At 47.6% G+C, this 16407-nt stretch overlaps 1 protein-coding gene across 1 annotated transcript; it reads left to right on the plus strand.

Annotated features, from left to right (window-relative positions):
• Positions 1 to 68: 68 nt before the first annotated feature.
• On the plus strand, positions 69 to 16405 carry MORN3 (MORN repeat containing 3). The gene is made up of 7 exons (XM_063173058.1): positions 69 to 171; positions 1315 to 1418; positions 8540 to 8695; positions 9398 to 9555; positions 10972 to 11131; positions 13664 to 13848; positions 15847 to 16405. The coding sequence occupies exons 3-7, from the start codon at positions 8551 to 8553 to the stop codon at positions 15916 to 15918; spliced, it is 720 nt and encodes a 239-aa protein (XP_063029128.1). The 5' UTR covers positions 69 to 171; positions 1315 to 1418; positions 8540 to 8550; the 3' UTR covers positions 15919 to 16405.
• The last annotated feature ends 2 nt before the right edge of the window (positions 16406 to 16407 follow it).

Below are 16407 nucleotides of genomic sequence, written 5' to 3' on the forward strand. Positions count from 1 at the left end.
GCGCCGCGTGCGCCGCTGACGTCATCGCGCGCGGTCATGGGCGCGGCCCCGCCCCCCCCGCCCGCCTCAGGGGAGGGACCCGGCAGGTGAGGGAGCGCTCCGGGCCGGGCTCGCCTCGGGCCGCAGAGCCCCCGAGGCCGGAGATTCCCCTCAGCTCAAGGCTCCCCTCAGGTGCGGGCTCCCCTCCTGTGACGGCCCTGCTCCGGCCCGCGATCCCCTCCCGTGATGGTCCCCTCAGGCGCGGCCCCCGTCAGGCCTGTGTTCCCCTCAGATGGCGGCGTCCCCTCGGCTGCTGCCACCCGCCCTGTCCCGGTCACCTCCTGGAGGCCCTGCCCCTCTCCTGAGCCCCCCTGTGTTGTGGCAGCACCTGAAGTGCTCCGTGGTGTGACATGGAAGCATCTTCCTGCCCTTTCGGGATGGTTCATCACACACGGAGCTGAGAGTGGAGATAAAACCCTCCATTGTACAGGGCCAGCCCCCTCAGAGAGACCTGGGGGCTGAATCTGAGGCAGCTCAGCCCTGCACCACCTGGGCCTTGCTCACAGGTCCTTGGTGTCACAGAATATAACAAAAGGATTCCTGATGTCTTTATTTTTACTATAATTACCCATTCAGCAGCTGGACTGGCCAGTTGTGAGCTGGGCCTGATGTTCTGGGGCAGGGTGGGAAGAGTTGTAAATGTTGACACCACATCCTGTGAGTTGCGAGTTTCTTATGATGCAAGGGTAGAAATTGGCAAAGAGGAAGAAAAGGGGAGGGGAAGGAAGCAATAAAAAAAAGATACAACAGAGAGGAGAGGGGAGGGGAGGAGTGAAGTAAAACCACAATTGCAATGCTGTCTTTTCATGAGAAGTGTATGTAGGATCCCGTTTCCTTGAATTTCATGTAAACAACCAAAAACCTTGGGTGTAGAGACTCTCCTCAGTGTTCTCGCTGTCCCTGGTTCTTTTCTAGGACCACTGTTTGATTTTGTATATTTTTTTCATACATTTGTGAGTGGACACCTGAAATGCCGTTGATGAGCTGCATTCAGTTTCCAGAGAAACCCTCTCAGAACTTGCAGTGGTTTGCGATTTCTGCTGGTTTAAGAACCACCAACCCCAGGGATGTTGCATTGTCCCTGCTGCTTCTCCAGTAAGGCCATGATTGTGCAGAGATCAAACACATGTTGTGGCAGATCTTGGTAATCTTGAAGTAGAAAAATAAACTAATCAACATAATAGAAATGTCACAGCAATTTGTTATGTCTGTATTAAATTTGCCTGGATTCTAGCATTTGTCCACAATCCTATGTGACAGGACTGTGTGTTGCAGGAGGCCTGGATTTTGGATTACTTTGGAGGAAGGAGGATCACATCTGAGACCAGAGCATTAACTCTGCGCTGGACCCGTGCCAGAACTTTCCAGTTCACCGCAAGGTTGGAATATTCCCTGCCAGGAAAGTTATTTTTCCTTCCCACATGAAAACGTTCCCTCCACCTTTGCAGTTCTCTGTCAGCTCAGTTTATCACCACCCCTGAGATGTAGCTCCATTTTACCCCTTGCTGGTGAGGCTGGGGTGCTGACACGCTCCTACAGATCTGGAATCCAGAAAGTAAAAACATTTCAACATTTGTAGGATTGCTTGTGTCAGTTCAGGAAAAGGTGTTTTTAGAAGACATCATAAATCGTCAATAGCCGATTGACTATTGACTAAAGGCCCTTAAAAGTATTCCTTTCACTGCTGGTCTGTAAGCCTCAAAGAGCAAAAGGAAACTCTCATCAGATATGAATATTTGTCCTGGGCTGGAATTCTGCGGGCTGATGACATTTAGTCAGGGCTGTGGTGTGAGTTTCACATACAAAGGCAGGAAATGTTGTGCATTTCCCACTCAGAGCCCTGCTGGGCTGGCCACAGAGCTCTCCCAGAACACAAGGGATTTATCCCAAACTTTCCCACCTCTCCCCTACACCTCTGGACAAGGAACAATTCTTACCCATGTTGTGGCTGTGCATAATGATTACCCCAAAAGATTTCTTTCAACTTTTTAACTACACCATGCTAATTAATATTCATTCCAGAGATCTGCATTTTCTTTCAAACAGAAACCACAAAAACATTTAGTTAAGCACAAACATTGTGAGTGTAGCAGGGCTGGCCTTACAGCTGGCTCTGCATTATTTAACCTTGCTCCATTACAAAATAGTTCAGAATTACCTGTGAGCTCTCCCGCCTCCTGGGAGGCTGCAGCTGTTTGTATAATCTCATTATTTCAATCACATCTTTGTGAATGGAACCAAAGCAAGGTGGGGAGCAGGGCTCTGTGCAGCTGATGCTCAGGGCTCCTACACCTCTCCTGTGGCAACACATGAGGATTGCTGCTTTTCCTCTGAATTTCAATATTTTATGATCATTTTTCACGGTATCTTGCAAGTTTTAATGGCTGTCTTCTGCTGCCAGAGATCACCTAAGGCCATTGCACAGCAAATTTGCAAACATGGAATCTCTGGTTTGCCTTTATCTTAATTAATCCCCAGCTCACCAACCTTTCACTGCCAGAAAACGTGTCTAAGAAATGGAGTTCATAAATCAAGTTAAGGATCACAGAGAAATTGTGGCTATTTGTTCTCTAGGTGTTGGAGTTTGTTTGAGTACACATGGTTATATATCTGTACAATCACATGTGAGTTCCTTTCCTTCACCCTCCAGACTATTCCTGAATGCAAATTCCATTCATTCTTTCCTCTTAAGATAATTGAGGCTGTTTCCTTTGATGCTTTTCCCCTGTCTTAGAAATGCAGATTCTTTCCAGCACAGCAAAGGAGAAAGGACAAAATCTAAATGCAGATGAGTCCCTATTCTGACATCAGGTGACAATAAGCCGTGATAAATAAAATACTTGGCACATGTTTCAGCTGGAGATTCGTAGTGCTGATTCATCTTGTATTCATCTGGATTTATCCCTCAATTAAGGAATAAATTAAGGATTTGAAGTGAGGCATTAGCTCAAGTATGGCCAAATTTATCTGCCTCCAGTGATATTAAGAGTCTTGCAAAGCACTCCATGGTCAGGAAATAATTCTCAGCTTTGGGTGACTTCAGGAATTAACACCATGATTTACCTTTAAACCTCTGCCTTGTTGCAGGTAGTTCAGCAGAGACCAAGAGCTGTAAATCGGCAGCAACAGGAGCTCGTGGGGAGAGGGTATCTGGTGTCAGCTCCCAGGACTCCAGCCTTGCAGTCTGCATGACTATCTAAGTGCCTGAACATCCCAGATAACCCAGGGCTTTAACTTTTGGTTGTTTTGATGTAAAACCAACATGGTTTTTATCTTGAGATAACTGCTCCCAGCAAAAATGAGGGAAGAATTTTAAATGCTTTCCCACAAGGCTGCCTCTTAAGCCAGAGGCACCAGGTGAAGTTTACACTTCAAACCTTTCACTTCAATCCCTCCTAAATCCTGCTAATGACAATTCTTTAGAGCAGAGTGGTGGGGCTGCTCCTTCAGCTCACCAAAACGGGCTTGGTTGGAGTCCAAGACCCTCCCACCTCTTCCCTGGCTTTTCTTTTGAATATGGCAGCAATAAAACACACATCTGAGCATCCCACTTCCACAGTATGTTGTTGTCACACTCTTCACCTTTAAAGAATTCCAACATATGTTTCCCTAAATGCTTTTTCTCTATTTATTCTACGAAGTTCCCAGAATAAATTTAATTTATTGATTCTGACAGTTTTCAGTTGGTTTGGACATTTCACTTGGGTGATTCCCCAAGCTTAGTGCAAGCAAGCTCAGCTTGGAGCAGCTGTCTCCTTTCAGTGCAAAAATGATTGGTTTCTGATGTAGAATACTGAGGGCCTTGGTCTATATATATATATATATTTTTTTTAATTAATGTTTTTTAAATCCCGCCCTTAAAAGTGGAAAAAATAAAAAAAAAGGTTCATAATCTGTCACAGGACCTTGCTGCAGAAAGGTGTTTCTGGGCACGTTTCCATGCACAAACTCCCAGTGCTTGGTTTGCTCCTCGGTGTGTCCAGCCTGGAAGTGGAGTTCACTGCACTGAGCTGTGGGCTGAATTACAGCATAGTTTACATGGACAGATTGAAAAGCTTCCTTTCAGTCTTAATAAATGTAAGATTTAATCAACTGCCAGACAACCAAAACAGCAACAGTACCAGCAGCAGAACTGGAGCCCTGGCACTGCCTGGTGAAGGTTTTGCTGTTGCTCCTTGGTGTCAGTGGCCAGTGCCTGTCAGAGTGAAACAAGGAAAAGAAAACAGCCAAAAAGGGTATTTGGAGCCAAATTTTGGCTGGCAAGGCTGGAAAAGGGGAATTGTGACAAGGAAAACCTGAATTCTCCTCCTAGCACATCATAGTTTGAGGTTTTGACCCTACTTTTCATAGTGGCCTCAGTGCTGTGCCTGGAAACAGCTGCCCTTGTTGTCCTAACAAAGAGAGTTTGGTTAGGACATTTCTGGGTCAGTTGGAGTTTATATCTCACTCTTTGACAGAGTTATATATTCTAGATATATCTGACACCCCTTACAAAAATTTCCCCACTTCCTACTTACTAAGGAGATTCCTTCTCTCAAAATGGAACAACATTTTCTGAGTAAAATTTCATTTGAGTGAGTGAAAAGAACTTTCTGATAAAACTTCAAATATCACCAACTTCTCTTCAAGCTGGTCTAATTTTGTCTTTTTTTGTAAGAAGAATATGTTTATATTTACCCACTCGGTACCCTTGTAATAAAAAAGGTACAGAATGATATTATCAAGTGACAAAATAATTAAGTATGATTCAAAAGTTTATATCTGAACTAAGAAAACTGAAGATGGGAATCACACACAGCCTCTTTCTAGATAAATTATCTGTGAAACCTCCTTGGAAGGGGCAGGAGTATCTGTGAGGGTGCTGATAACCCACTCTGGGACCACAGAAGTAAAATAACAAACACACAAAACAGGAGCAGAAGAATTTAAAATAAGCAACCAAGAAATGGAGGCAGTACCCTCTGTCATATCCACATACAGAGGTTTTTGCAGAGAGTTTTTGATCCCAATTTGTGAATTTTAATTTGCTACTAAAATATTTTAACTCTTTAAAGTTTTTATTGTTTTCAAATGTGTATTACTTTTCAAATATGTATGTAATTTCTGGTTAGCAGAAGCTGTGGTTAGGTGTGACACAGTTTGGACTTGCAGTTCAAAAACTTTGGACTTGCAGTTCAGGCAGCCCATGCCCTTTAAAAACAGACAAGTAAAATGGTCTGAATTAGCTAATTGTTTTAATTGCCAAACTCTCAATTAAGTGCAGTGCTATATAGGGGGTGAAATAATAGTTAATACTTTTCCAGAGGGCTATTTCTGGTTGTAATTTCAAGCTGTAGATTTTGGGCTGCAATAAGCATTTTTTTCTTCTCCCTCTTGGATTTCTTTATTTCCTCCCCAAACCTCTGTCCTCACTCCAGCCCCTACAACTGCCATGGTGGAACACAGGGATGATTGTCTTCAGTCATTCTTAGGCTCTGCCCCAAACCAGAGCACATTAATATGAGTGACTGTGAATAAATCCTTCCTGGATATCTTAATCTCATTTTTAATAACAGGAGACATTTTCTCTCGTATAAGTATTTCCTAATTTGGTCAGCTTCCATGGTTTTCTCTCTCCTACATCCCTGGAAATGCCTGCTAGCAGCTGCCATCTTCCAGTTCATCTAATCTAACACAAGAAATTTTCTGTGTGTATTTTCCCTTGGTACAGATCTCCCTCCATCATTTCCACACCAGCTCATGTTGTCTGTGGAGCAGCTCTTCCTTCCTTCCCTCCACTTCATTTTCCTCCACCTGATTTCCCAGGCAGTGGCTCTGTCTCCTTTGGCTCCATGGCCCTTACATGTGCCATGGGAAATTGAATATTTGCCTTTAGTCACACTTGGAATAAATCCATTCTCTGTCCTACCTGAGCATGGACACAACGTTTAAGCCCCATTGAATGCCTCAGATATTGCAGATTGCAAAGGAACACCCATCAGGGAAGGCTGAGCTGTATCTCATCTTTACACAGGCAGCTGCTTTGTTTCATCACAAGATTTCCCACCTGCCTCAACATTTTTACCTCACAGCCTGCAGAGGTGTGCACAAAAAATGTGGTGAAAGGATGAGAATCAGATGCATTCGGCTCATGGGAGTCGTACAAGAGCTGTGGTGTGATACCAGAAATGTGCACAGGCAATTACCCATTAGGGAAGATGATTACAGACACCCATAAGGCCAGAGTGGCAATCCCTGCTCACCACGGCTGTGGAAGAAGTGTAATGGATGAGGGAATTAGTGTCAGGTTTATTCAGATTTCTCCTTTAAGACCGCTGATGTGCATTTTCAGGGGCTCTCTCCTATTTCTCCTGACATTTGCAAGGCTGATTTATTTGTTACTCATCGGTGCTGTAATCAGTGCTTTCATTTCCAGCCTTCTGCTGCTGGGCGTATGAGAAACCAACCAGAGGTGAAGCGCTCGTTGTTTATTAGCACTTTATATTCTGCTGGAGCATCCCGGGCCCAGGGCACGTATCCGCACAGCGCTGTGCGTGGCTCCGGTGCTCCGGGAGGGGAGCAGCGTGCGGTGCCGTGTCCCGCCCGTCGCTGTCCGCCCGGGGCCCTCCGCGCTGCACTTTGGCTCGGAGTTGCTATGGCGACCCCTCCGCCGCGGGCAGCCCCGAGCCGCCGCCGGCACAGGTCGGTGTCCGGCCCGGCCCTCGGCACCGGCGGCGGCGGGAGAGCGGCGGGAGAGCGGCGGGAGAGCGGCGGCCGCGCTCCAGGCTGCTCTGCAAACCGAGCTGGGGGCTTTCCGCTCTCAGCGCTGCCCTCCTGCTCGGCCCCCGCGGGGGAGCAGCAGCAACAGCCGCCCTGAGCATTCCGCTCGCTGACAGCGCCCTGGGACGGGAGGGGGTGACTCCGCTCCGCCGGTGGGTGCTGGCAGAGGGACCCCGCTGCAGGGCAGTGCCGTGTGCTGGGTCGCGGCAAGGGCTGAGCTCGGCCGGGGCACCCTCGGGGCCGGGGCAGTCAGGCTGGGTGCGCGGGGGTGCGGTGCCAGGCAGGGTTCTGCCAGGGACAGGCAGCAGCCAGTGTATTTCCCTCCTTGCTCTTCATTAAATTAAGATGTAAGGTGGAGAAAAGTGGCTGCACCTCATTGCTCTGAAGTTCCGAAAAGAGCCATGGAAAAAAAAAATGGGCTTCCTGCAGGGCCGTGCAGACTAAAGCTGCATTTTACCAGAGACCCGACAGAAGCCGCAGAGCAGCGTCTGGAGGGGGGCGCGGGGTCTGTGCGAGCCCCATCCCCAAGCGCTGGGCAGAGGCGCACGGGAGCAGCCGCGCCTCGCCCTCCGCACCGAGAGCTGCGACCGGAGCGACCGCACCGCCCGCCTCTCGCTGCCAGCTCCCCGCGCCCTGGAGTGGGCGGCTGAAAACATCCAGGGAGGCGAACACCGACTGCGTTATCGCTTACGCAAACCTGGCATCGCTGACGTACATTTAGAAGGGGATTCGGCAAATAAAGGCGGCTCCCGGCAGCCCGCATTACCTCGGGTGCTCTGCGCGGGCTGTGCCTCGCAGGACGTGGCGAGCAGATGGGGCTGCCCCCGCAGCTGGGAATCCTCCCTGCGGTTTGTAAATCCTGAGCTTTGAGTTAAAGAAGTGGTGGGATGTGTTGGTGGAAAAGTGATGCTCCCATCTGGCAGGGGTAGAGAAGAGGCTGCTTCTCTCAGGCACGGGCTGCTCAGAGGTCACGGCCGGTGTCAGGGTGGTACAGATTGCTGTAGCTCGGCTCTTCTGCTTCTCCAGCGAGGGCAGGACAGGCTCAAGCCAGCAAAGAGTGGCACAGTGTCCTGAAAAAACCCAGCCATTGGCAGATATTGGCAAGACCCCCTTCTCCAGGAGCTGCAGCACTCAAAAGTGAGGGAGGAACTCAGCAGTTCTAGTGTATCCTGTGTTTGCATTGCTGGAGAAACATCCTCTGTGGTGGGCTGTGACTCCACCATACCGAGGGACAGATCCTGTCCTTGGTGTCCTCTAACCAAGACTCATTCTGAACACATAAGTACTTGTATTTGGCAGTGCTATCCTTCCAAATAGTAGTTTACCATTTCCCACAGCTGGAAAATGCAGAAGTGAGGTTGAACTCTAACAGTATTTTCTTAGTCAGAATTTCTAGCTTTTATTTCCTAGCAAGGACCTAGAGCACCTTTCTTTCTCCCTCTCCTCCCAAGGCCCAGGTTTTTCCCCCTGCCGGGCTCCCTGGTACCCGCAGCACAGGCGCAGCAAAATCACTCGAAATGGCTCAGTCCAGCGGATCAGGACAGAAGGGGGAGCCCAGGAGACAAAATCGGAGAGCATCCCACCCCGCCGGGCTCCAGCCCAGCTCTGGATGTTAACTTCAGTATCTTTAGTTGCCTCCTGTTTGTTGTATATCTGTGCATGGCTCACAAATACTGTTCTGCCTGTACCTGCCTTTGTACTTTCTAATTTATTGCTGCTAATAATTTGTTTTCTTCTCCAGATACCAGCAATATGCCCGTCATAAAGTACCCGAGGCTTAGAGACCCTCTCTTTTATGAATGGGACAGGAAAGCCCAGAAATGTGGATTAAGACACACAATATATGCTGTAAATGGGGATCAGTATACTGGAGAATGGCTGGACAACTTGAGACATGGTAAGATAGATAATTTTGAGAAAAAATAGCAACTTAGATGTTCTTACAAAGGTTCCTAGGGGTAGGAAGTGGTCAGTGGTTCTGTGTGCTCTGTATGCTCCTGAAAGAGCATTCATTCATGCAGGACTGTATGTACACACAAACACCCACACACATATATATAAATATATATTTGATATATGTAATGCAAAAATGCAGAAACATTTCTAGTAGGTAACTTGAAGAGCTTTTGCATGCACTCAGGGGCAACTGCCCAAAATATCTCTACTACAGATGTTTAAAAATCCTTTCCAAGTAACAGCAAACTGAAATCAGCTCCATGCACTGGGATGTGCCCTGGCTGCACAGTCCCTGGAGCTCTCTTAGCTCCTGACTTGGTTCCAGGAATCTTAATTTATTCCCAAGATGTGGCAGGAGCTGCAGGGGACAGAGCAGGAGGAGACCCTGTCCAAGGCAGGAGCAGCCAGAGCAGGACAGACTTGTTTACAAGCAGTAAACTGAGGTTTGGAAAGATTTCTGCATTCAGCAGAGGCCACACAGGAAGCCCCTGATCAAGATTAACGATGGTTCCAACTTGGGAAGCTGAACTGAATCCCAGACATAAGCCTGACTTTGTGCCTGGGATGGAGCACAAGGGCAGCCCTGAGCACCCTCCTCCTAACCATGATGGTGTCCCTGTCACTCCTGTTGTTTGTTAAACAGGCAAAGGCACCCAGATTTGGAAGAGCACAGGAGAAATTTACAGCGGGGACTGGAAGTTTGGGAAGAGGGACGGTTATGGCGCATACAGCATTCTTGACCCAGAGACCAAGGATTACAAGAGGGTGTACACAGGCTGGTGGGAAAATGACAGAAGATGTGTAAGTGAGATTTTCTGCCAGCACTGAGGCAGTGGGACCCAAAACACGGGGAAGAGTTGAGTGCACGTGTGCAAGAAGATTACTTAAAATTTTAACTTTCACAATACTGAGGCTGAATTGAATGGTCACGACTAAAAATCCAAGATTTGTATGGGAGTGCCATCTCCTTCCTGGAGAGGGATTCATCCCCAGCCATCTGCTGGTTACCAGGCTCAGCCCTGAGCTGCCACCAGCTGCCACAGAGCAGTGGTCACTGCTCAGACTCACCTGCAGCTTGGCCAAACACGATGGGAAGTTTGACATCCTGTCTCTTAATCCTCCCCACCCATCCCTTTCACTACTCTTGTCCTTGAACAAGTCAGAGGAGCCTGTATTATAAGCACTGCCAGAAAATGCACCTTCTTCTGGGAGTTTTACAGATAATAGGCAAATAACTTGAGTTCTTTTGGAAATTAGGCCTGCTGCATTAATCAGTTTTTCCTAAAAGGAACATAATGAGAAAGTAATCTGGTAGAAGTGACTGCAATGTAATGTGCAAAATCCTTGTAGGAACGTTTTTAGTTCTGCCAATGGAAACCTTGTGTTTGTCTTTGTGTCAGCTCTTAAATCAAACTCATCTCCACCAATGCTTTTAATGGGCGTGTGGCTCCATGGCTCCTGTCTCTTGGAGGGAGCTGAGCTTCCCTTCCTGTTCTTTAAGGTTAGATTTTCCATAATTGAGCTTTGGTGAAAGATTTATAATGACATCCAAATATCACTAGGATTGGGTTTTCTTCTTAAAAGTTTCCCCCTTACATCCATGCAGTTTAATAAAATTAATACTCAGAAAAATCAGTTGTTTCCAGAACTGGTTTTATTATTTGTTCAGAGAAAAAAGAACACTTTATTCCAATGGGAAAATGTGTTAGTGATATGGAAATGTTTCTTATTGGTATCACTCCTTGGCATAGGGGGTACCTCTGGACTTCTCCTAATGGCAAACATACATGTAAAACCAACAAGGGGAGGAGCTGCCCAGCCTGGGACACACTGAGCTGGAAACATCATCAGGGTTGAAAGACATGAAATCCCCTGTTGAAAGACACATCCTTTAATGCTGCCTATCCCCAGGCAGGTTTATATACTTGTAAAATCCACTTTTAGCTAAATATTAGCAGCAATCGTGCCAATAATAACACACTGAGATATAAACCCAAGGTTTTGTCAAGGGAATAAAACTGTTTGCCAAAAAAAAAATCCTGTACTAGCACATCTCATTTCCTCCAACACGAGGACAGCCCCGGAGCTGGGCTGCCAGCAGCCATGTGTCAGAATAATAAATAAAGGAATATTCTATCAAAGTGATGTCCCAAAATTGAACACTGACCCCTTTCAATAGAGCAGCTCCTAACCAGCCATGTCTGTGCTGCTGTCCAGGGCCGGGGAACGTTCTTTTACCCCAACGGGGAGCTCTACGAGGGCGAGTGGAGCAACGGCGTGCGGAGCGGCTGGGGAAAGATGCACTACAAGGACGGCTCCACCTACGAGGGGCAGTGGCTGATGGATCAGCCCAACGGGCCGGGCCTGCTGCAGCTCCGTGAGTACCGACCACCCTCACTCACCCTGCCCCCTCCGAGCTCTCTGGGGTCGTGCTGCTCTCCGGGTGTCTCTGCCAGCCGGGTTTCTGTGCTACGCTGCAGCCTTGCAGCAGGACTGACACTGCCCCGTGTCATCCCTCCCCTCCTGGGCTGGAGCGGGAGGCAGCACGGGCTGAGCAAGGGCCGGCACTGCTCAAGCCCATGAGCCCACACGCATGAAAGCTTACTTTTACTGTGATTTACATTTAAATGACTGGGATGGTTCGGGTTAGAGATAATATACTGTTGGGTCAGAGAAGAGCAAATCTCTCTTTTCAAGGCAGGCACTTTGCCAGACAAGCTTTCTAGCTCTGAATACCAAAGAAGAGTTCAGTTTCCAGCAGAGGAAAAAACCCACAACAACATAGTTTTCTTTTTGAGCTCACTGCATCCCCTCTGTCTCCTTCCGACAGTGGCTTGTGTTGAGTGAACACAGGGGTTTCATTAGTACACAATCCTTTTCCATAAATAACCCCAAGTACATCATGGATTGGGAATGTTAGGGCCAATCTCAGCATAAATACAGAAATTTTATTTTTTTTTTCCTTATTTTCCTTGGAGTTTAAGGCATTCTCCTCCAAAGCAAACAATCCCAACAATCTCTACAATACCAGGCATGGCATTCCAAGAACATCTGAATAAACATTATCTCCATATTATTATTCATCTATTCTATCTTTTTTTTGCTTGAAAGTGATCTCAAGGCTAGTAATTAGCTAAGCAAAGCAGCTGGGAGGAATGAGCCTGACCTTCTCTGCACACCACATGCATGACTGTGCTCCCTGCACTGCCTGGAAAGTCGCTTTGGACCGATGGCTCATCTGGATGAAATCAGCACCTGCTTCCAGGGGGAATCTTGCACTGATCTGCTGTGTTCCTGTCAAAGGCCCTGTTAGTTCTAAACTAACAGCCCCTGCAGGCTGAGCTGTGGCTGATACACCATTTCAGAGCTCACTTGCCTCCAGCCTAGCCTGCAACTGATTGTTAGCTGGATTCCTTTTGGTTAAAATTAGCCAGAGCAATTATTTCATACCCACAAGCTTAATGCATTCAGCTCAGCTGCTGGAAGTGCGCCCACGTGCCGGCAGCTTTGCCATGTGAAAGAAAAGGAGTTCTTCAGTGGAGGTCACGATGAGCTGCAGCTCAAGATTAAATTGCTTGTAGTGGCAGCATGCCCAGTGAGGGTGAGCTTGGCTGGGAGCACTGCACTGATCTGCTGCCTCTGCCACATCCATTCCCCAACAGCTTTGTACCAGAGCACTTCACATCCACAGGGATCGTGGTTCTGAGCAGCACAGCCTTGGGTGCTCTAGGAGGAGAGCAGATGGGAGCAGCCAGGCACCACAGTGCACTCAGGGTGTTCATTGTCCCCTCCTTGCAGCCAGGATTGTGGTTTTGGTGGTTTCTCACTTGGTGGCTGGAGTGCAGAAGCTGAGCTGCTGCCAGCCTGGACAAGGAGCTTGGTGTTGCAGATAAGCACAAAATCAGATCAGAGTTGCAGATAACCATCACCACGGCTCCAGCCTGTAAACCAGACCCTGCCTGAGCAGCCCAGCAGCCAAATTCTCCAGAAGCCTTTTGGGGTTTCCCCTCTTCCCTTACAGCATCCTGGCAGGCCCCAGTTATCTCTGCAGCACTGTGTGTAAGAAATCTCTGTGGGTTTGGACTTAGAAACACTGTATGTAGGAAAAGGGGTGAGCAGAGGACTCCTAGTGACAGCAGGGTGGTCTGGACCTGTCCCAACCCCCAGCATCACCATGGGTATGATGCCCTTTCTCAACCAGCATCCATAGATAAGGCTGCTCTCTTCCCCTTGCAGCTCTGCTTTCCCTGTTAGTGATGGATGGGTGGATTCCTGGAGAGCAGCAGAGCCCAAAAAAAGCCTCTCTCAACTTGCAGAAAAATGCCAAGAGAAGCAGTACAGCTGGAAAAACAGCCTGTAACTGACTGCCAGAACCGTTCAGACTCTTGCAGCAATTCTCACCCCGTAATTCATTGAGGAAAAACTTAACTAAAAGTATTCTTTGAAATCAAGATTATTTTGACTGGACAGCAATCAGTGCTCTGTTCCTTGCCCAGACAAGCAAACCTCTTCAAGCCAGAGATCCTATGTTGCAGTGACAAATCTGAAACTTGTGTCCTGTAATTTTTCATGTTGTGAAGGGTGACTCAGGGACCAGTCCCTTACCTTGAGCATACTGACTCCTTGTGTCAGCAAAAAATGACTATCACTGTGAAAACAAAGCAGCTGAGCAGAGTCCTGGTTCCAAGTGAGCAAGGTGGGCTCCTTCTGCAGCATTTTCTCCCTCTGTGGCACAGCAAATGGAGCACTGCAAAATTAAAATGACACACAGCACCACAGCCACCTTGAAATTACTAAGAGGAGCCAAACACATGATCTTCTCTGCTGGTTTGCTCTGTTGATGATTTAATTTGTAACCCCTTAACACAATGGTGCAAATTTCAAGGTCTGTTCATGTATTTAATTGCAGCAAATGGAAATCGGTACGATGGAGGTTGGAAAGATGGCAAGAAGCATGGCCCAGGGAAATTCTTCTACCCAGATAAGGGACAGCTGCTAGAAGGCATCTGGGTAGCAGATATACCAAAGTGTGGAGTTCTGGTTGAATTTGGCAGAGAAGAGGCTCCAGCCCCTCCTGAGCTTCCACTCCCAGAGGTAATTGCTTGGAAATGTTGGTGTTTGTATTCATCAGTGCTTGGGTCAGCTCTCCAGGCAGCATTTCACTTCTCAAGAGATTTCCCCCATGGGGTGTGTGCTCACAGTCTTTTGGCCAGCAGCATCCTAAATGGCCCCATAGGGACTAACAGCTCATGCAGCCTCTGCTGGAGCCTCCCACCTGCCTACATCTGAAAAAACAGAGTTCCCATGCACCAGAACTGCTCAGAGACCTGGTGCAGCACAAAGGAAATGGGGACAATAGAGGCACAGACAATAGTGGGATTTGTGTCAAGACCAGATGATTTCACCAAGCCCAGCTGCTGAGGCTGAGCAGACCCTGCAGAGCCAACAGCAGCTCTGTCCCCAGGTCAGGGGCTCACCACAGTGCCCAGCAGCCCCGGGGGCACAGGGGTGTGTGCAGCTTCCCAGCTGGGCCCAAGGGGGGCAGATGGTGTCCTAGAGCCCACACCCTCTGCTCCTCTTTTCCCTCGATTGACACACACTGCAGAGGAAGAGCCAGGCCCTATCCCCACCCCAAGGACTTGGTGAGACACAAAGACACACTGGTGAGACACAGAGACACATTGGTGAGACACAGAGACACACTGGTGAGACACAGAGACACACTGGTGAGACACAAAGACACACTGGTGAGACACAGAGACACATTGGTGAGACACAGAGACACATTGGTGAGACACACACACATTGGTGAGACACAAAGACACACTGGTGAGACACAGAGACACACTGGTGAGACTCAGAGACACTGGTGGGACACAGAGACACACTGGTGGGACACAGAGACACTGGTGAGACACAGACACACTGGGCCTTCAGCCTGGCAGCCACTGGGTCCTTGCACAACACTTTGGTGGACAGGAGAGCCTGTCCCTAACTCTGTGCCCTTGGAGGAAGAGGAAATGGGAATCAGCAGTGAACAGATGTGAGTCCAAGTGAGAGCTGAGCCCTAAGAGTCTCAGCTTGAACCCTCATGGTGTGCTAACCACAGATGTGAAACAGAATGGTCAGTGCAGGATGGGCTGGGGCAGCTCCCCCTGAGTTAGAGGCAAGCAGAACCACCCTGGATAATCACAGGTCAGCACTGCCCCATGGCAGGTAGAGCCACCCACCTTCCTCTGGAACAGGGACAGGGCTGTTCAAAGTGACACCAGGCACGTGCAGCCTTCCAAGGCTCACAGCTGTTACATCTTCATTGCCTCTATCTTTTCAAATCTGCTTTCTATAGCCAAAGGCCCTTTGAGCACAGTTTTGATGAACCAGTTAATCCTGTAAGTACCAGGCACACCCACAGCAGTGCAGAATAAACCCCAAATACCCACCAGAGAAAAACAATCTCGATTTTGCAAAAAGAGTGAAAGGAGCAGCACTTCTGTGGCTAAAAATATTTACTATATGTGGTTTGTCAAAGGTCACTGAGAAGAGCCTCAACAATCCAATAGCCTGGGATGAACTACTGGTACACTAAGGCAGGATGTGCAAGTCTGGCTGTTTATTTAACTCCCTGAAGACCAAGTGATGATCCAAATCTCTTCTGCTCTATAAGCAAAAACAAAACATCAACTTTCACTGCTGTTATTATGCTTTCAATGGGTAGAGATCTGTTGATCTCAGAATATGAAGTAATTGATAAAAGGAGAAAAACTGAGTTCAGGTTTTCATAAACTTTTGTCACCACCACCTCCTTTATTATAATTATAGGTGAGGCCTAACAGGCTGCAAATCAAAGCCACTCTTGCCCAAGAGTGTGTTTTGTTAAAGTCATTCACACAGCTATTTCAAGGAGATAAAGTGATGTTCAGCACACTAATAAAATTAGGGGAATGTAGTTGTTTCTAAATAATTGAAAGGCTGCAATATGAGCTGAAGTCCTGATACGTGGGAGACTCAATAATGCTCAAGAAGTTAAGATCTATAAAACCTTAAGCTTCTTCAATTACACTGCATAACTGATTTGTATTCTTTTTAATTTAGATTAAACTACAAGATCCAGCTGGTGTTTTAGCAGAGGCCCAGGCAATGTTTGATGACAGCCATAATGAATAACCAGATGCTGAAGAAAAAAAAAGAAAAATTCAAGAACATGATCCTGGGTTATTTATTCCTTGGAGTGTCAAACCCACCCCGTGGTTTTGGTGTTGCAGGCTGCCTCACCCTTCCCTCAAGGCTGCTCAGGTACACTTCCCTCTGCAGTGGCTTTGCTCAGTAGCCTCCTCCCACCCCCATTAGTTTGGAAAAGAAAGGGAAAATAATAATGGGGAAAACCCAAAAGACAAACACCAAAAGGATGGAAGAGAGGCAGAGTGACTCTTTGCTCAGCTCCTCTTATTGCTCCTGCTAAGAAATCACACTCCTGGTGGTTTCAAGGCCTTTGTTTTAGAGGAGGGCTTTAAAAGCATATAAAAAAGTACAATCAAGTAATTATGTTCTCCACTCCCCCCAAACATAGCCCAATACACACCTGTGACCCCAAATGCCTTTTGAAGTTACAACAGATCATGTTTCAATTAATAAGTATATTTTAGGCCTCTAGAT

The sequence above is a fragment of the Melospiza melodia genome, chromosome 20 (assembly GCF_035770615.1).
Source record: "Melospiza melodia melodia isolate bMelMel2 chromosome 20, bMelMel2.pri, whole genome shotgun sequence".
Classification (NCBI taxonomy): Eukaryota; Metazoa; Chordata; class Aves; order Passeriformes; family Passerellidae; genus Melospiza; species Melospiza melodia.